The 18,814-nt window shown below is 32.3% G+C and overlaps 4 protein-coding genes across 8 annotated transcripts; 3 read left to right on the top strand and 1 right to left on the bottom strand.

Moving 5' to 3' along the window:
• Positions 1–48: 48 nt before the first annotated feature.
• LOC145963861 (ATP-dependent RNA helicase DDX24) lies at positions 49–3,180 on the bottom strand. The gene is made up of 10 exons (XM_083086147.1): positions 2,886–3,180; positions 2,309–2,816; positions 2,012–2,205; positions 1,766–1,911; positions 1,376–1,668; positions 1,070–1,292; positions 885–996; positions 695–812; positions 429–612; positions 49–356 (listed from the first exon to the last, which is right to left on the bottom strand). Exons 1-10 carry the CDS (start codon positions 3,063–3,065, stop codon positions 80–82), a joined length of 2,235 nt encoding a protein of 744 aa, XP_082942273.1. The 5' UTR covers positions 3,066–3,180; the 3' UTR covers positions 49–79.
• A 442-nt stretch (positions 3,181–3,622) lies between these two features.
• On the top strand, positions 3,623–12,299 carry LOC145963847 (death-associated protein kinase 1). Of its 3 annotated transcripts, none has more exons than XM_083086126.1 (20): positions 3,623–3,822; positions 4,478–4,556; positions 4,672–4,784; positions 4,891–5,051; positions 5,155–5,275; positions 5,336–5,636; positions 5,725–5,773; positions 6,133–6,249; positions 6,328–6,600; positions 6,676–6,858; positions 6,943–7,057; positions 7,166–7,357; positions 7,455–7,696; positions 8,607–8,696; positions 8,948–9,112; positions 9,188–9,406; positions 9,484–9,663; positions 9,731–10,024; positions 10,131–10,453; positions 10,524–12,299. In XM_083086126.1, exons 1-20 carry the CDS (start codon positions 3,783–3,785, stop codon positions 10,681–10,683), a joined length of 3,417 nt encoding a protein of 1,138 aa, XP_082942252.1. In that variant the 5' UTR covers positions 3,623–3,782; the 3' UTR covers positions 10,684–12,299. The 3 variants fall into 3 exon arrangements, with proteins under 3 accessions (XP_082942252.1, XP_082942243.1, XP_082942262.1); XM_083086117.1 differs by having other exon boundaries at positions 3,623–3,825; XM_083086136.1 differs by lacking the exon at positions 8,607–8,696 and having other exon boundaries at positions 3,623–3,825.
• A 628-nt stretch (positions 12,300–12,927) lies between these two features.
• Positions 12,928–15,473, top strand: LOC145963878 (tropomyosin). The gene is made up of 7 exons (XM_083086171.1): positions 12,928–13,037; positions 13,446–13,754; positions 13,996–14,129; positions 14,263–14,451; positions 14,523–14,598; positions 14,680–14,812; positions 14,932–15,473. Exons 2-7 carry the CDS (start codon positions 13,515–13,517, stop codon positions 15,012–15,014), a joined length of 855 nt encoding a protein of 284 aa, XP_082942297.1. The 5' UTR covers positions 12,928–13,037; positions 13,446–13,514; the 3' UTR covers positions 15,015–15,473.
• A 320-nt stretch (positions 15,474–15,793) lies between these two features.
• Positions 15,794–18,797, top strand: LOC145963831 (tropomyosin). 3 transcript variants are annotated; one of them, XM_083086104.1, is made up of 7 exons: positions 15,802–16,138; positions 16,448–16,702; positions 16,773–16,906; positions 17,284–17,472; positions 17,685–17,760; positions 17,836–17,968; positions 18,107–18,797. In XM_083086104.1, exons 2-7 carry the CDS (start codon positions 16,463–16,465, stop codon positions 18,187–18,189), a joined length of 855 nt encoding a protein of 284 aa, XP_082942230.1. In that variant the 5' UTR covers positions 15,802–16,138; positions 16,448–16,462; the 3' UTR covers positions 18,190–18,797. The 3 variants fall into 3 exon arrangements, with proteins under 3 accessions (XP_082942216.1, XP_082942230.1, XP_082942223.1); XM_083086090.1 differs by having other exon boundaries at positions 15,794–16,138; positions 17,685–17,968; XM_083086097.1 differs by lacking the exon at positions 15,802–16,138 and having other exon boundaries at positions 16,356–16,702; positions 17,685–17,968.
• The last annotated feature ends 17 nt before the right edge of the window (positions 18,798–18,814 follow it).

The raw sequence follows: 18,814 nt of genomic DNA, 5'->3' as shown, positions 1-18,814 counted from the left end.
ACAAATAATATAATGCGATGAGGAAAGTATTAGCACACACAATTCGTATATATAAACAAAATATATATATTTTGTCTTTTTAAACTCTAGATCTTTTCAGCTTTTGTCGCTTTCTTTTCCGAGATACGGTATTGTTTTCTTTAATTTTATCGGGATTATTTTCTATTACCTTTTTCATTACTTCAATAGCTTTTTCTGTATCTTGAGCAGGATCTATTTTTAAATTATCATCAAGATACTTTCCTGAAAATCCTCTCGGAAATACTGGCTTTGATAACAGAGACCGTAAATGATTTTTCTTTACCTTTAATTGTCGTTTCAATGCTGCTGCTTCTTCCGATTCTGTTGACGATTCACTGAAATGAAAAAATAACATAGTTCACATTGTACAGATCGAAAATATAAACAACCCAATTTATTTCTCTTACTCATCATCATCGTTATCGTCCAAAACCATATCCATGTCTTCTATCGCTTTCCGTAACCAAGTTTTTTGAGTATTCTGCCGGCGACATTTTAATTCCAGTTTATCAATATCGCGAGCAATATCTACTCTTTCTTTTACAGTAACTAATAGCCTGTCTACTACAGGAAATGTGGGTAAATCGTGTGCTAAAAAGATTTACATATATGTTATTATTATATTTCTTTAATTATTAATAAGTGAATATTAATTATTTTCATGTTAACGTACTACGTCCAAGAGTTTTGCACAATTTGCTGTAGTTTTGTTTTTCAGAAGGTTCCATCATTAGAATTGTAATACCTTCTTTCTCTGCTCTTGCCGTTCTACCGCTCCTGTGTACGTAATTCTGTAAAATAATTGTCAAATCAATCTTGTGAAAGTATAATGTTGCATTAACATTAATATTTTATATATTCACCTCAGATGTCCTGGGAACCTGATAATGTATTACATGTTCTATGTTAGGTATATCTAAACCTCGCGCGGCTACATCCGTGGCTATTAACAGTCCGTTTTCATCGGCTTGAAATCTATAATCCCTCTTTTGATTAGTAAAAATTTCACAAGAAATATATTTAATATTTATATGTATATTTATTTTACCTTTCAAGATTTTTTAGGCGTTGTCGTTGCTGCATACTGGCATGTAGAGGTAAAGGTTTGCACTCAAGTATGGAGAAGAGGGTAGACAATCTTTTAACACAGCCAATGCTGTTACAAAATACTAATGTCCTTCCAGTATGTTTCTTCAAAAAATAATAAAGGTAATAATCCTTATGATCGATTGTACACGCTATTCGACATTCTGTCAAGTTATCTGCCATACCTGATAATATAAATTTGATTACTAGATAATACACAAGCTCATGTTGTTTGACAATCGATGATTAATCGATAATGTATATATACCTGATTCTTTTGTAAGATCAACGACTTTAGGATTCTTTATTTTTAACAACTGTATAATCTTTTGCAGTTTCTGGCCAGGAGTGAGTTTATATATTTTACTCCTAGCATATCGTTTCTTTTTTCTTTGAAGATAATCTGGAATATCGTGCACCATAGTTAAAGTAGCCGAAAAAACAAACGTCTGCCGTTTCTCCAGCTTGACTGGATTTGCATTCATTTTTTCTAAAAGATCGTATAATTCTTGAAAGTGACCCTTTTCCATCATTCTATCTGTCTCATCAATGGCTAAATATCTAAATTATATAACAAATTTTCTATAATATATAAGATTATTTTCTCTTTTAGAAGAAAAAAAAATATTTTCTCTTCTGTTTAAAAGTTGACAATTACCTAATAGAATCAATTTGATTTAGATGAGAGTTGCCTTCCTGAATCAGTTCCCATAATCTTCCAGGTGTAGCAATGACAATTTCAGGACCTTTATTTAATATCCTTTCTTGCTTTACTGCTGCCATACCTCCTAGAATAACAGCTATCTGCAATAACATAAAATTACAATTAAATAAAAATTATACTTGATATAATTATTCTACCTAATGAATAATATATTATTTTAATTCAAAAGATTAGCCTCACCTTAATGTCTGTATATTTTGCTGCTTGAGTAAGATGGTTCTTTATTTGGATCGCTAATTCGCGAGTTGGTGTCAAAATTAATGCATATAAAGGTTTGATTGAAATATTTTGACAATTATCAAGCTTTATGTTATTTACAACATGTACACAATTCTCGGATTCTGATATATCTTCATTTTCTGAATCAGTATTATCTATAAAATAATTAAATTTAACAAATTAATAGTAGCTATTAATGCATTAATTAAATTTTATAAAGAAAAATATCAAACTAATTAATAAAAAAAATTGCTATACCTCTAGCTTCTATTTCTGAACTCGATCCTTTATTTTTATGTTTTGTAGATTCCTCAGACATTGACATTTCCAATTGCTGCTTTTTCAAATCCAAGATACCTTTTATTATCGGGATACCAAAAGCTAATGTCTTACCACTACCAGTTTCAGCAGCACCTAATATATCTCTGCGGCCTAATATAGCAGCTGGCAATGTCTGAACTTGTATCGCAGTAGGAGAATGAAAATTCTGATCAGCCAAAGCTTTTATAATACTAGTAGGAACACCTATAGAGCTCCATGCTTCAACATTAATATTTTCCAAGTTTTTACTATCATTTGCATCATAGGACGAATCATCTTCATTGTCAAAATCAATTTGTGTATTAATAGTTTTGAGATCTGATCTTATTTTCTCATCCGATTTCTTTGTTTTAGCTTTCTTGACTTTTAATTTCTTTACAGAAGGCTCAACATTGTCAATATTAACTTCTTTCCATTCATCTAAACATTTGCGTTTTGCTGCTGACTATAATTAAATGATTTTAATAAAAATTTTTAAATATTAAAATAAATATCAATGAAACAAATTACTTACTTTCTTTTTTTTGGCAGATTTTACTTCTGTAGTTATAATTTTGCCTCTCTTGCTGTTTCGCTCTAAATTATAATCAGTCAATTCCTCTATTCCAATTAATCCTTCTATGCCATTGGACACTAAGGTACCTTCCAGTGTCACAGGTTTCCATTCACTATCATTAATTCGTTTAGCTTTCATGATTCTAAAATATTTAATTTTATTGTTATAAAGGCTTACACGTCCAACGTGGTTAAATATAACCTCAGCAATCAGCAAAGTTATGGAATTCTCAACAGAAAGCTACGTACAAATGCTGCGCAGAACGCTCTGCGCAGCACATGTACGTGGCTCTATGATTGTGTACGTGTAATTCGCGTCTTCTTTCTGGCATCACTGATTCATTCAAACATAATCTACAGCTGTTCTCAATAAGCTATGAACATCGAGTTTTAATTCACAACCTTTCCTTTAAAATACATAATCATTCATACACCTACGTCTTGTAAAAAGTGTGAGCTTAGAAAGAAATTTATTCTTCACCAGCTTGAATGAAATAATGTAATATTTCCTTCTTCCATTAAAAATAACAATATCGATATAACAACACGCGTACGCATTCTATATAATTAAATTTTTATCCTTGACATACAAAAAAAAATCTATTTATGTAGCCACGTGCGTGTATGTGTTTTTCACACGGTGACTCGGGGGAGTTTGAGCATCACTGAGCATTATAGAAAACCGGCCCGATGGTAGCAAGATGGCGTTCCCTGCGACACAGGCATATCGATTGTGTGTGTGGGGCGGCCGGCATGGGCATGGGTGAAGGCCGTCGGATGCCACATAATTTTCGTAACGGCTCTTCGCGAGACTCAAAGCTGTCCGGATAGATCGAACGATGAACACGATCGGGAGATGATGCCGGGCACGTCTTGCCAGCTGGAAACATCTAACGGTAGTAAGAAATCGGCTTGACTTTGCATCCACCTTTGCCTTTCGGGACCGTCGTTCCGAAATTTGACAACGGGCGCGATTCAACCCTCCGCTCTAAACATGATGCTGGAGATACTATCGCGACTGTAATTGCAGTAAATTGTGTGATATTTGATTATCGGTTTGGAAGTTTTCGGCAACGGTCTTCTGTCCTGTTTGGATTTGTGTATCACCGTCGTCATAAATTGATCTTTACGTCATTTTGACATGTTATTATTTTATTGTATTTGAGAATTCTAGCCAGCATTTTTTTATCCTATTAAATTATTCAGCGTCTTCGCATCCAAGTTTTATCATTGTTTGAAAAGCATATAAAATAATGTGTGTATATTAATTTGTTTATATATGTATATATATTAATTTACTTTATATATATATATATATATATATATATATATATATATATATATAATGTACATACTATTTGATATATATGTGTATGTATCTATATTTATTTTCGAAACTATAGATAAAATAGATAATATTTATTTTTTTATAATAATTAATTCAATATATTGATAAATTAATTAATTAATTTTAACTTTTTTTAAAATTATGCAACAATAATATGTTTATTGTTGTTAAAATTATATAACAATAATATGTTTATTGTTTAGATTCTGAGTGGAATACTTTAATGGAGGTCTACCATGAGCCGATTGAAAAAAACTATCAGCTACTTGAAGAGATTGGCAAGTAAGTTTTATTATTTCTATTTGATACTCTTTTTTTTAATCATTATTATTTGATAATTCATCATTATTATTTGATCATTATTATTTGATAATGTGTTTATAAATTTGTAAAATAGGGGTCAATTTGCTATTGTACGAAAATGCAAGGAAATAAAAACTGGTGCATTATATGCTGCAAAAATAATGAGAAAGAGAAGAGTTGCCAGGGGTGTAGCTGCTGCAGATATTGGTATAATATTTTTATTTTATTAATATTTTTATTTTAGTTATAATTCATTATAAATATACTTTTATTTTTAAAACATTATAATAAGGTAATTTTTTTTTTTTTTTAGCAAGAGAAGCTGGTCTTTTGGCTCGGTTAAGACATCCTAACATTGTTTCCTTACACAAAGTGATAGATACAGGAACAACAGTTGTATTGCTTTTGGAGTTGATTACTGGAGGTGAATTATTCCACTGGACTCCATCTGGTGAAACAGAAGCTGCTCATGTGGTAAATATATTGCTATTATTAAAACTACAGTTACTATTATTATCCAGTTATTATACAGTTATATTATTATTTTTATTATTTCTATTTATTTATTTTTCTTAAGGTACGCCAAGTTTTAATGGCACTTAGTCATTTACATTCCCATCAAGTTGCTCATCTGGATATTAAGCCTGAGAATATTCTATTGTCGACACCACCACCGATGCCTAGCATTAAGCTAATAGGTAACATCTACAATTATAAGTACACTAAAATCACCGATATAAATACTATTATTTTCACAGATTTAGGTCTATCGCATCGACTGGTACCTGGTTCAGAACACAGAGCATTATTTGGTACACCAGAATTTGTGGCACCTGAAATCGTAAATTATGAACCACTTAGCTTGGGAACTGATCTTTGGGCTGTTGGTGTATTGACATATATTCTTCTGAGCGGAGCTTCGCCATTTTTAGGCGAGGACAAGCAAGAGACATACGCAAATGTTGCTGCTTGCCAGTATCAATTTGACAATGAATATTTCAATAATGTATCCGAGATTGCCAAAGACTTTATACGATCCTTGTTGATCAAGGATCCAAAGTAAGTCACAAAAAGATTATAAATTTGTAATTTTATTATTAGAGGTAGAGATGAAAAGATTTGAGAAAGAAAAATTTCCTTATTTTAGAGAGAGAGGAAGTGCTGAATCGTGCCTTAAACATCCTTGGATTCTCACGGTGTGTTCCTGAAAAACATTGTTCATATTGTCCAATAATACTGGTTTATCGTACATTTTCTAATATGTTATATGTATCGATTCCATGCATTTTCTTTTGACCAACTTTTGTCTCGATATGACATTAATCCGTTGTACAGTTATATCGTATATTATATATACGAAAACTATTTTTTACATACAATATACATTTTTAAGTCAAAAAGCAATTTTTCTTTATTATTATTACATATATACCTTAGTTAGTGAAAAATATAATCTTTTCAAATTTATGCTTGCTATGCAACAAAATAATTTTACGATATTATAGAGAAATTAGTTATACGATTTCGACAAAAATTTTATCCTTTCTATGCACAGGAATCTGAAGCTCCTCAGGGTCTCGGCGGAGCAATGATCAGTGCTGTGAAGCGAGGCTGTGTTGAGGCTGTCTCTCAGTTACTGTTGCAGGGTGCTCCATTAAACGTAAAAGACTCTGTGAGTAATCTTTTGTTTATTTTATTGATATCAAAAGATAGTGCGCGGATAAAATGATAACACATTATTATTATTCAGAGAGAAGACACTCTTTTGCATATCGCTTGCGAGGCTGGCGACGAGGGAATGACGACTCTGTTGATAGAGAGCGGAATCGATCTAGATATACCGAACAAACATGGTCTCACGGCGTTACACGTAGCTGCTCGATACGGGCATATTAATTTGGTCAGACATTTGTGCCTTGCTGGTTGCGACGTCGATAAGACGAATCGCGGGATTCGAGCAGACGTTACTGCGATTAAATACGGATATCCGGATATCGCAAATTTGTTAGATAAATTGCGAAATGTAAGCACTTTTTCAATACGATAATGCTTTTTGTATTTGAAAGAATTCTTAATTCTCGTTTTAATCCGTTTTTAGCCGAATCAGCGCGAAAATTACATTCGTCAGCTGCAACCAACGCACAGACCGATAGACCGGCTGCACGTAAGACTGCTCGGACATTGCGCATCTGGGAAATCATCATTAATTAATTCTTTGAAATCTGGAATATTTAGTTTTGGTTTCTTTCGAAGGTCTAAAAGTCAGAATTGCAGCGCAAAGGTATATTATATTATATAAAACATAATTATATATAAATATGAATGATGAAATAAATTTTAAATAATAAAAATTATTGACATTTAGAGAGAACCAAGTATCGAACTAGACGTGACAAGTAAGCATGGTTCTCTTAGCTTTGAATATAGCGACAGCGAATATGAAGGTACTCAAGGAGTGGAGTGGAGTCGTGGTAATGTAGGTAAGCGAATTATATTCAAATACTTGATTTAATAGAGTTACAATAATGCGTAATATAAAGAATAATTATTGGAGTATTTTAAGATTTAACAATATACGGATTGACCAGGTGGCGAGTGCGTCTTTTGGGAACTATGTGGACGCGAAGAATTTCTGGCGTCTTATCACTATGTACTTACATTCCAACAGCCAGCAGTGCATCTTATTACAGTCAGTCTGAGAGAGCCGCTGACCGTTCAACTTCAGCAGATAAAATTCTGGCTGCAGTTTATTTTAGACCGCATTAATCCAAGTAACGTTGGTAAGACATTGTTACGCTTCAAATTTTTTTTTATATCAATTTATTTTGAAGCGAAATTACATATTTCTGATTTTTGCAATTGTTTCTTCTATTAAAGGATTTGGCGGCAAATGCAACGATGTAAAAGTAATTTTAGTCGGTACTTACGCGCCGGAACCTGTAGCTCCGAATTCTAATGCCGGCAATCTACTCGCACCACTTTTGCCATTTCTGAAAGACTTTACATCGATTTTGGGAGATGAACCTCAAATGGTAGCATTGGATGCAACTAATCCCTCTAGTCCTGGCCTCAAACTTCTCAGATCGTACTTAAATAGTGCAAGGATGGAATTTCTCGAGGTGAAGCGATTATATTCTCTGTATATAGTTATATAAATATTTATCATACTTCATATGTAACATTAGAAGAGATGTTATCTACTTCTCATTGCTTTATGCAGCAATTAAAATTGGCGAGTAATATTGTATTTAGTAAATTTTTTTTTCTGTAATGAGAATTTATATAATCTCTTCTAATTTTGACATTTTATTTTCGCAATCAAATACAACCCATATATTTTTAATCCATTTCAATCATATATCAGTAAATGCATGATATCAGTATGCTTGATATTAAATATGTGCGAGAGCAGAACCGTTCAATTTTGTAGCTTGTCAATACGAGCAAGTGTGACTAATGCAATTTTGTGTAAATAATTGCATTCTCACAGGAAATTACATACTAATCTGTACAGCATGGGTAATAAATGTGCGCATTAATTCTTCGTGAAACGGTTCTGTTCAATGATGGAATACCTCATTACGCTGTACGTTGTCTGTATAATTCATTCATCAGTCTCGAAATTTCCAGTATCAATTTGTTGTCAAATCAAGCGTTGCCTCCCAGGAGGCAATGTAATGATTTGTATTCACTTAAATAATTTTCCTCTCTTATCATCCATGATGCATGGTTGATTTGATATATATATGTACAAATAATTGAAAGCATTGAGAGTAATTTGTATGTCTCGTGACTCTCGACAAAATTTGATCGTTTGCGATGTTTGACTGATTGAGCGCACCTTTTCTAATAAACGTTTCCGATATCATATTTATATTATATATATATGTATATATGTATATATGTATATATATGTATATATATAATCACATCGAATCAAATTTATTAAGAACATATGTTTTAGTTGCTGATTATTTGGTCATTAATGTTTATTAACATCAGCCTTAATGCATGCAATGCATGATGTAGGATGGACCGGAAGTTGCAGAAAGTATTCTCCGACGTGACACGCCGCGTGCTGCGGCTACGTACGTGCCCCTGGCGAATCTTGATAAACAGGTCGAAATACTTCTCAATTCCTTTAACTAACTGAGTGATGTGTATAAAAACTGAAACTCTGTATTTTGTATTTCAATAGTTATTTGCACTAATGCTTTCTCCCATATATACATACATGCACTATTATTAATCTTAAAGAAAAGAAAAAAAAGAATCTCTATCTCTCTTTCTTGTATATATATTTTCCGCATCAATGTGTTACTCGGATGGTGCACAATTCCGTTACTATGGATCTTAATCACATATTATAGAGCGCCTTAGTGTGGACCGGTCTCGCCGAAGCGTGGAGGTCGTACGTGCAATCGTTAGAAGTACCTCCTTTAATGCTCACACAGGAGGAATTTTTGAATGAGGTTCGAAAGATCAATCCTTTAGTTTGTTTGGAACATTGTAGACATCTTGGATTACAATTACAGGTTTGTAGTTTATAATTATAATTTAATTTACAAAATATGTATTTTTTTTTCTATTATAAATCCATAAAATAACAGAATTTGGGGGAATGCATTCTTCTACCTGGAAATCTGATAGTACTCAGTCCCGAATGGTTCTGGCAAGATGTACTAAATTGGCAATTGAGTCCCGATCAAAGAGGACGATTGGGTGGTCGAACTACCGGCGTTTATACTTTGGAAGATTTTCAGGCGCGATGTCCTTGTCCCGCTGCTCAAGCTTTGCAAGCTTTACAAGCGGTCAATTTATGCGTTCCGGTACGTTTGAAAAGAGATCTGATCGATCGGATCGATTGATTATATCTGACTGTCATTATATCTGAATATCATTTTAGTGCGAAGTAGATGATGATGAAGTGGAATACGAAATACCCTGCTTAAATCTCGTAGAACGTCTTCCAGGTTTATGGGAACCATGGAAACCATGCTCGAATGCATTACCTCACGCTGGTTTACGTCTTTGTCCAGAAGAAGCGCCTTTATATCACTTGACAGCGATATTTACGCATTTACAAGTAATTAATGTTCTTACAATAAAAAACACAATAATAGAAATATTAAAATAATAAAATTAATATATAGGCGCAACTGAGAAAGATTACTCAAACATGGGATCCGACGAATTCGGATTTGTATCAGTGGTGGCGAGGATCAAAACTATGTCTTGGACCTTGCGAGAGCATAATTACCTTTGAAGAAGAAGAACATAGTTGCGTTGAAATTCAAGTTCGCGGGCCACGTGGTTCTAGTGCGCAATGCTTCGCTCTTCTCAGCGTGATCTTAGACGCGATGGATACGACTATTGAATTAGTCGCGCCGGGAATGTTACTCGAGAGACATTGGCTAAGTCCTAGCCAGCTTCGAGAATACGATGAGGTCGGTGAAAATAAAGTTAAATTTATTTATTATATTTATAAGCTTAAATTTATTCATTTTAAAATAAGAAGATTGATTATATCTAATATGACCGAGACATTTACAGGTAATTCACTCATGGGCACCCGGCACAATCATATCGGCTTTAATCGATAAAAGTCTCGAAGAAGCGACTCTTAAAAATCCTCTAAATGACCGGCAAGAAACAGTATGGGAGATAGTTGGCTGCGGGCTACCGTTGATGGAGAATTACGTTCCTGGATCGAAGCAACCTGTGAAATATATAAAGCCTGCTGTGCAACGACGATTGGCACAGATGCTAGATCCGCCTGATCATCACGGAAGAGACTGGTGCTTACTCGCCGTGAGACTTGGTTTAGGGGATCGCGTCGCTCAATTGGATAGTACAGTGGACAGTCCCACTCTGAGGTATTTCTGAAATAGACGGATTGCGTTGTATGTAATGCAATTCTTTATATTGAATTACTTTGATCCGCAGGTTGCTAAACTGCGCAGGTGCAGAATGTACTGTTGGTTCGCTGGTACAACAATTACGAGCGCTCGATCGCGAAGACGCCGTGCACCTGCTTCTCACGTATACGCCAATCTACGTGCTATTGATGTCCGACTCGGAAACAGGATCTAATCTTTCCAGATGACGATGTTGCTCTTACCAATGGCGTATTAACACTTTTTAAATCTTTTTTCTTTTCTGAAACGCCACGTGTTTGATGAATTTAAAGCATTGTCTTTCTTATCTCCGCCCAATATAAAATGTACATTAATTTGTTAAGTAAGTGTATATCGTAATATGTAACTTAACTTTAATGATCAATCGCGTTGCACTTCGAGTTGATATTGAAAAGAATCAGTGACATATTTCATAAATTATATAGGTATATTAACAAGTTTTCCATTTTTTATAAAATTCAATGTTTATTAATATATTATATATATATAATTCAATCATGAAAGTCTTCATTTTTCAATACTTTTTCTTCTTTTAGACAAGTTATAGACAAAAAATTAGAAATATCAAAGAAATGATTTCTGACGAATTTATCATAAAGTTATAGACAAAAAATTAGACTTTCTATTGAACCGAAATTTACCTTGCCTGAAAGATGGAAGAAAATGCTAAAAAATGATAGAGATTATTTTCATGATTAAATTGTATAATTTATTAGTAAACATTAAATTTTTCATAAAAAATAATGGAAAACTTATTTATACATCTAATATTTTGTTTTTTCTGTTTTTTTTTTTTTTACTTTGTACTTACTAGCCTATACTATTATAAGGCATTTGTTAAATTCATATATCGATATTTGTGATATTATCGCAAACAGAAATCGATATCTTGTTACGCTTTTCAATTTGCATTAATTATTATGCACCGATTTAATACGTCTTTTGTATTATTTAATACTTTTTTATTTTTTGATAATTGCGCGCTGTGATTAATATCGTGTTAGTAAACTTCTTGTTGTGCAGTTTGCGTTTTTTCTCGTTATAAAAAGCTGTTGTGCCAGAGAAGTGATGCATTTACATATTATAATGCGCGATATGATCATATTTGATATTGATATTGTTTCGAGCGATTTTCTTGAAATGCTGATCTTGATATATATATACATGTATTACATCTTGCCAAAACTCTGTCAATATGCACCGCTTTTTCAATACTTCGAAATATTTATAAAGCATATATGCATATAAAGTTTAAGCATATGCGCAAGAAGAATGATCATACAATCATTCGCACAGAAAAAGAGAGAAAGAGAGAGACAGAGAGAGATTCTATTACTTTTGGATATATCGTTCAATGATTGAACGATTGTATTTCTACTGAATTGTATTCGATGTCTTTACTGTGTGCCATGTGCAAAAATTAATGAGTATATATAAAACATACTTCAAAAAAAGGATTCAAGATATAACAGTCGCAAATTAACTCTTTTCAAATACGACTAGACTGCATTATTTTTTATTGTCAATGAAATTTCCAATATTGTATAAGTTTACTTACGAATCTATACTTGTGAATCGATCTAAAAATCGACTTCACACAATAGGCATATAACAATTAGGAAATATTTATGATTAATGTAATGAACTTGCATCAAAATATTCTTAGGATTTCATTCGCGTAGCTCTCTTGTCACATCTCAGCAGCATCTCATAGTGGCTTACACGAAGAAGTTATATGTTATATAATCTGAGACTGTTGTAAAAATAAACCAATCAAATTATTATAAATATATCTTTCGCTAGATTTAATCGTCTTATTTTTTATTCTTATCGATATTTATATAATGTACAGTTTTGAAATTCTCATTTTCTATTCACAAATTTTTAGATTCATGTCTGAAATTTCACAGATCGGTTGAATTCGTAATTCTTAACTTGACGAATTTTGATGACAACTTGGGTCAAATTTTAGATTCAACTTTAGTTTGATCCTCCGAATCCAATGTTAAAAAATAAATTGTTCAATTAAAATTCCAAAATTCTCGAATCTCTTAAACTTTATTACTCGTTTCATCAGAAGTTTCGTCGAAAGCTCCCGCGTTTGACGGCAACCCTTACTCGGCGAAGCTGATCAGCGGGAAGATTCGAAGCTAGTCCTTATCGATTGACATTTTAATTAACGGATTATAATGTCAATCGCACTAGCCGAAGATTGATAAGGACAGGCTGTTTACAACGAGAAGTCGATTACGTGGCCGATGGAAAACAGGAACGGGATACTTTTCGGGGGCCGAGAATAGCATGGGAACGGACGGATATCGCGTTTCGTGGGCAGCTACGTCGATGACGAAGATCGGCGGAGAGCCCGAAGGGTAAGTTTCGGGACGACAGCCAAAGTCCCCAAGCAATTATAGAATTGGATTGGATCGAGGAGTTCGGGAAGGCGGCCGACACCGTCGTCGACTGATTTCGTTTTATTTTAACTTAGCTGTCGAAGGCATCCGGTTGTGCATTCTCCCCGCGGATCATCGTCACGATCACAGTGAGTGTCCCCTTTAGTAGGAATTTCTCTGCTCGTTCAATATTATCGCACAAAATTTATTAAATCTATCGAGGGGTGCTTTTCGCAATCTATTAATCGCGCTCGGTATGCGCGATTAATAGAGTGATAAGATTATCGTTGAATGAAACGAGGTAAAACCTCGCGGTGAGTACGAGATAACTCTTGGTTGCACCACCTGTCCTTTTTCATTACACTTATAAGATACAGATTTTACTCATTAATTAAAATATATATTTTTTAAAAATTTTATTACAATTATTAAAGTGATATTAATTTAATATTAATTTAATTCATATTTTTAAATTAAGGACACGATTTATATATTTAAACATTTATATATTTAATCACATAAATTGTGTTAAGGTGCTTTTTATCTCTTACTTCTAGCCTATTTATAGTTTGTGAGATCGAGTAAGATAATTAATAAAGGAAAACTCGAAATTATCTCGCATCACAATGGAGGCAATCAAGAAGAAAATCGCGGCGCTGAAGCTAGAGATGGATGCTGCGAATGAAAAGGTCGAACTTAATGAAACGAAAGCAAAACAGGAGAATATAAGAGCCGACAGGCTAAACGATGATCTTAGGGATCTAGAGAAAAGATTAGTTCAATTGGAACGCGATTACAGTATCACAAAAACTAACTTAGAACAATCGACTGCTGATCTGGAGCAGTGCGAAAAATCTTGGTCCAAAGTATGTAATAATGAATGACATTAATGATTTTTCTAAATTAGAGCGTCTACGGAAAGATAAACAATTTTTTCATAATTTCCATAATTTTCATAATATTTTTGCAAAGAAAATTTAATTTTTTATAATAATATGATATAAAACTATTAAAAATTTAAAGTACTATCAATGTTTTAAGTTATATATAAATATCTACTAAAAAATTAAAAGAACTTTTTATTTATATCAATTAATATATATGCAGGCTGAACAAGATCGTACTATTTTGACAAAGAGAGTACAGGAGATCGAAGCCCTTCTTCACAAAAAGGAGGAATTACGTCTTTCTGCTCAGTCAAAACTGGCACGTGCAACTGAACTTGCGGACGATGCACAAAGGTTTATTATTGTTATTGCAAGTTTTAATTTTATGTAAATTATGCATTACAATCGTAAATTTTTATAAGTATGAATTGAAACGAATATTATACAGTAATACTCAATAAGCAACATTATTTTTTTTCTCTTACAGAATGTGTAATGTTTTGGCGGATAGAAGCCGTTTAGACGAAGAACGTATGGAAAAATTGATGGCGGAATTGAAGGATGCGAGATTAATCGCTGAAGATGCTGATGCGAAATCCGATGAAATAGCCAGGAAATTACAGTTTGTGGAAGAAGAGTTGGAAGCTGCTGAAGAGAGAGTGAAAACTAGTGAAGCGTAAGCGTATTAAAGAACTTACATTTCATATCTGTATATAAATTATCTCACACTGAAAACTTTCTTTACAGCAAAATTGTAGAACGCGAGGACGAACTCTTTATCGTGCAGAATATCGTGAAATCTCTTGAAGTATCTGAGGAAAAGGTGACATAGTATAATACGTTGTAAGAATTATTATTGATACACACATTGCATTATATCATTTTTGAATTACTTTAATTTCAGGCGAATCAACGAGTAGAAGATTTTAAAGTACAATTGAAATCTTTGAAGAAGAAACTGAAAGAGGCGGAGAAACGTGCGATCACCGCGGAAAGAACGGTCAAAACCTTGCTAAAGGAAGTGGATATGAAAGAAGGCATGAATTAGCATATTATTCTGAAAGATTTGTTAAAAATTAATTAAAAATTACTGAAAAAGATAAATAATATTCTTTTTTTTCGTGTGCATTGATGACAAATTGTTATTTGTTTTTAGATGAGCTCAGGGAAGAGAAGGAAAAATATAAGGCAGTCTGCGACGACATGGACGCAACATTCGCCGAGATGACAGGATATTAAAATTTTGGAAAAAACGACTTGATTTTCGCTATTATTCCTACGCTTTTTTCGTTTATTCGCTATCATCTAACATAAACATATCATTATTTCGATCCACTGTGCTTAGATATTGCGCAATGTTCATTTGTTTTATCATATAAAGTGCCATGAGCGAAATTAGAAATAATCGCTTCGCGCAATAATCCACTGATAAATAAGGCATACAAATATCGCTTGCTATTATAATTGCTTCGCTTTGTTCGTAACGCCTTGCCAACTGGTTCACGGTCACTCATACTTTATGTCGATCGAAGATTGATGATTTCATCTATTTTTTCTTTCAGAGGCACATGAGAGGGATTTATTGTCGTCCGTTACGCGCGAACGAAATTATGATCGCATATCCTTTTTATCGTTCTACATAAAATCTGTATTTTCAATAAACGATACCACAAATCATCCTGAGAGAGAGAGAATGGAGATACCTACAAATTATTTTTTTTATCCTTTATCATATTATAATGCTCTAATTATTATATAATAAAGATTCAAAAAATGACTAAATAAATAATAAAAATAATGAATAATATTTAATACGTTTTATTTTTTTAGTTATTTTTTTGATATGATATTTTAATATTATTAATGTAATTTTTTAAATATATTAAATATATTATTTAAAATAGATAAAAAAATATATAAAACTGCGAGATGAAAATTACACTATAACGTCTAGTATATGTTGAAAATATTAGTTTTAGAATACAATGAATATATGTCTGTTATTTTAAATTACAAAATATATCTTAAGCATATTATAAGATTTTAAAATGCGATAGTTGCTAAATATAATAATAAAATTACTATTATTATATTAATTATTTATATTAAGCTTAAAATAAAAAATTTACCATCAACGTATCCATGATCGGCAGCGACAATCGACACAACAAAGTACATTACTACTTTAAGAAGCTCAAGAATTCGTTTGAGTCTAACTAAAGTAGCAATCGCTTTTGTTCTTTTGCATTGCATTGAGCCTATAAAACATTGTCTTCATCGGTCACTGAGTACAGTAACCTGTGAGCACATCGCATTTGATACTTCATTAGATTCTACAGTAATTTAAAATTTCATCTAACAAAGTGTGTGAATTATATTAAATCAAAAATCATTTTTATATGTAATAAGAAAAGATATTTCAAAGTGAAAGTGTTTATTCAAAATGTTCATCCATTCAAAGAATATTTTCAGCCAAACATTTAAGATTAATTAAGAAACAAAAATAATATCCCAAAATAAAGATATCAAAAAATAGTTTCTGTACAATAAACATTTAATTAATCGATAAAAATTATTTCGCGATTCATTACGGATTGTTAAGATAGTTTTAAAGATAATTTAGGACTGCTTAATTTTGATTAATTTTTGAAAGAAATATTTCCAATATATAGCTTTCTAAGGAAGCCATGAACGCCATTAAAAAACAACTGCAAATGCTAAAGCTCGAGAAAGATCTTGCAATGGACAAAGCTGATTTGTGCGATCAGCAGGCAAAAGAGGCAAATCGGAGGGAAGAAAAATTAAAAGATGAAGTTCGCGAATTGGCGAAAAAACTTATGCAAATGGAACATGATCTCAAAGTGAGCAAGGCTCAATTGATAAAATCAAATAAGGACCTCGAAATGAAAGAGAGAATCTATATCGTGGTTAGTGAGTTAAAAAAATATATTACATATTTTCAATTAAATCTATTTTTCATCAATTGTAAAATTGCAGACACAATCGGAACTGGCTGTATTGAATAGAAAAATGCAACAGTGCATGCAGAATTTAGAAAAATCCGAGGAACGACGTTTGTCGGCTCAAATGAAGCTCACGCAAGCCATGGAAACTGCAGAAGATGCAAAGCGGTATGTATATTTATTTTTATATAAAATGTATTATATGTATAACACAATACTTTGTATATTAATTTATATTATAATAATATTATTAAGATTTATACTATATTATTTAGTTTATTATTTAGTATTACTATATTATTCAGTTTATTATTAAGAGAGAGTTCAAGTTTTATTATAATATTATTAATTTATTATATATTATATTTTTGCGAGTTTTTGTAATAATTATCAAGAGTAGTTGTGTATAAAAACATAAGAAATATTATTAATATCTGTTACTTACAACTAATCGCTATAAATATTAAATTTTTATTGATACTATTATCATTTCCATCGCGAAAGAAGTTATGAATTATTATAATCGTAAAATAATTCCTATTCAGTATTTGTAAAGTCCTGGAGAATAGGAGCAAGCAAGACGAAGAAAGGATGGACCAATTGATGACACAATTAAAGGAAGCGAGGCTCATCGCTGAAGACGCTGATACTAAATCGGATGACATTTCAAGAAAATTGGCATTTGTCGAGGACGAACTTGAAGCGGCAGAAGAAAGGGTTAAATCAAGCGAAGCGTACGTATTGCACGCAATTTTCTAAATATAAAGGCTGCATTCTTTTCGACTGAATCTATTCTCATCTATTTTCAGTTTGCTTAAATAAGAACATCTTATAACGTATATTCTTCTTTTGAAAATCACTTATTCTCACAAGATTTTTTTATGTATACGCAATATGTGAATTTAAAAGATTTTAGAATATGTATTAATGTAATTATGCATTTTAGGAAAATTCTCGAGAGAGAGGATGAGTTGTTTATTGTCGGCAATATACTGAAGTCCTTAGAAGTGTCCGAAGAGAAAGTAAAAATTGTTTTCTACCGATCATTTTATTTATATTTCAAAAATCAAAGAAATGAAAGAAACTATTTGTTGCAGGCTAATCAAAGAGTGGAAGAGTTTAAAGCGCAATTAAAGGAATTAAAAGTGAAACTGAAAGCTGCCGAAAAGCGTGCTATAATTGCCGAGAAAACTGTCAAGATATTTACGAAAGAAATGGATAAGAGAGAAGGTAATAATCATATATATATTATGCATATTATATATCATATATGCATATTATATATGCATTTCTATAAATTTTAAATTTTTCAAATTTGTCAAAATACCAATTATCATTAATGAAAAACATGATTGTCTACATTTTTAGATTACCTATCAAAAGAAAAGGAAAAGTATAAATTCATCTGCGATGATTTGGATTCTACGTTTTCAGAACTTACAGGATACTGAACTGGTTTTCGCCAAATGTTCAATCGATTATCTCTAATCGAGTTTGCATTGCGTAAATATAAATAAAATCCTAATCCTTACGCGTTTATTGAATCATTGCTTTCCAGGTTCGACCAGAAAAAATTCACTCTGATATTTTACACGATATCAATTTATTTAATCGATTCTACGATCGACACAATGCATCAAAATGCCGTACCACAGATTTAATACAGTTTAAATTTAATCGCACAATTCGTTTTTTTTTTAATCGTACAATCTCCGATCGCAGAACGGAGAGAAAACTTGCGAGCTTCGAAAAGAATTTCATTGACAATTAGACTCCCGCAATGTCTCTCGCACCGTTTCGCATCTCGCACTCGCGCCGCTTTCTTTTTCTACAACGACGTTTTAATCGTTAGTTACAATAACAATTATCCGTTTGATTTATTCACTCATCTCCATTCATATCGATGCAACAATTAAAGTGCATTCTCCGAGCTGCACGGATTATCGCAAAGAGTGACGGGGGATGCACCGAGTTATATCACTGCATCATCCTTCGAGGACCGTATAATCATTGCGAAAAAAATTATCTTATCGCAATCGAGATCTTAATGTATCAGATGTAATCAGGTAAATATAG

The sequence above is a fragment of the Camponotus vicinus genome, unplaced genomic scaffold (genome assembly GCF_025532165.1).
Source record: "Camponotus vicinus isolate PSW18456_S1 unplaced genomic scaffold, iyCamVici1.0 SCAF_1, whole genome shotgun sequence".
Lineage (NCBI taxonomy): Eukaryota > Metazoa > Arthropoda > Insecta > Hymenoptera > Formicidae > Camponotus > Camponotus vicinus.
The sequence above is the reverse complement of the archived record's forward strand: the minus strand, read 5'-3'. Positions and strand labels throughout refer to the sequence as shown.

Bases quoted from the DNA above. Each gene is read 5' to 3' on its own strand.
- LOC145963847 (XM_083086117.1), top strand. From the start codon at position 3,783: ATGATGCCGGGCACGTCTTGCCAGCTGGAAACATCTAACGGTA. The intron at 3,826-4,477 runs GTAAGAAATCGG...TTTATTGTTTAG, and splicing joins GCTGGAAACATCTAACGGTA to ATTCTGAGTGGAATACTTTA. The intron at 9,407-9,483 runs GTACGTTTGAAA...ATATCATTTTAG, and splicing joins CGGTCAATTTATGCGTTCCG to TGCGAAGTAGATGATGATGA.
- LOC145963831 (XM_083086090.1), top strand. From the start codon at position 16,463: ATGAACGCCATTAAAAAACAACTGCAAATGCTAAAGCTCGAGAAAGAT. The intron at 16,703-16,772 runs GTTAGTGAGTTA...GTAAAATTGCAG, and splicing joins AAGAGAGAATCTATATCGTG to ACACAATCGGAACTGGCTGT. The intron at 17,473-17,684 runs GTACGTATTGCA...TATGCATTTTAG, and splicing joins AGGGTTAAATCAAGCGAAGC to GAAAATTCTCGAGAGAGAGG.
- LOC145963878 (XM_083086171.1), top strand. From the start codon at position 13,515: ATGGAGGCAATCAAGAAGAAAATCGCGGCGCTGAAGCTAGAGATGGAT. The intron at 14,130-14,262 runs GTTTATTATTGT...TTTCTCTTACAG, and splicing joins CTTGCGGACGATGCACAAAG to AATGTGTAATGTTTTGGCGG. The intron at 14,599-14,679 runs GTGACATAGTAT...CTTTAATTTCAG, and splicing joins TTGAAGTATCTGAGGAAAAG to GCGAATCAACGAGTAGAAGA.
- LOC145963861 (XM_083086147.1), bottom strand. From the start codon at position 3,065: ATGAAAGCTAAACGAATTAATGATAGTGAATGGAAACCTGTGACACTG. The intron at 1,293-1,375 runs GTATATATACAT...TTATATTATCAG, and splicing joins TGATCTTACAAAAGAATCAG to GTATGGCAGATAACTTGACA. The intron at 613-694 runs GTACGTTAACAT...AAATCTTTTTAG, and splicing joins GTGCAAAACTCTTGGACGTA to CACACGATTTACCCACATTT.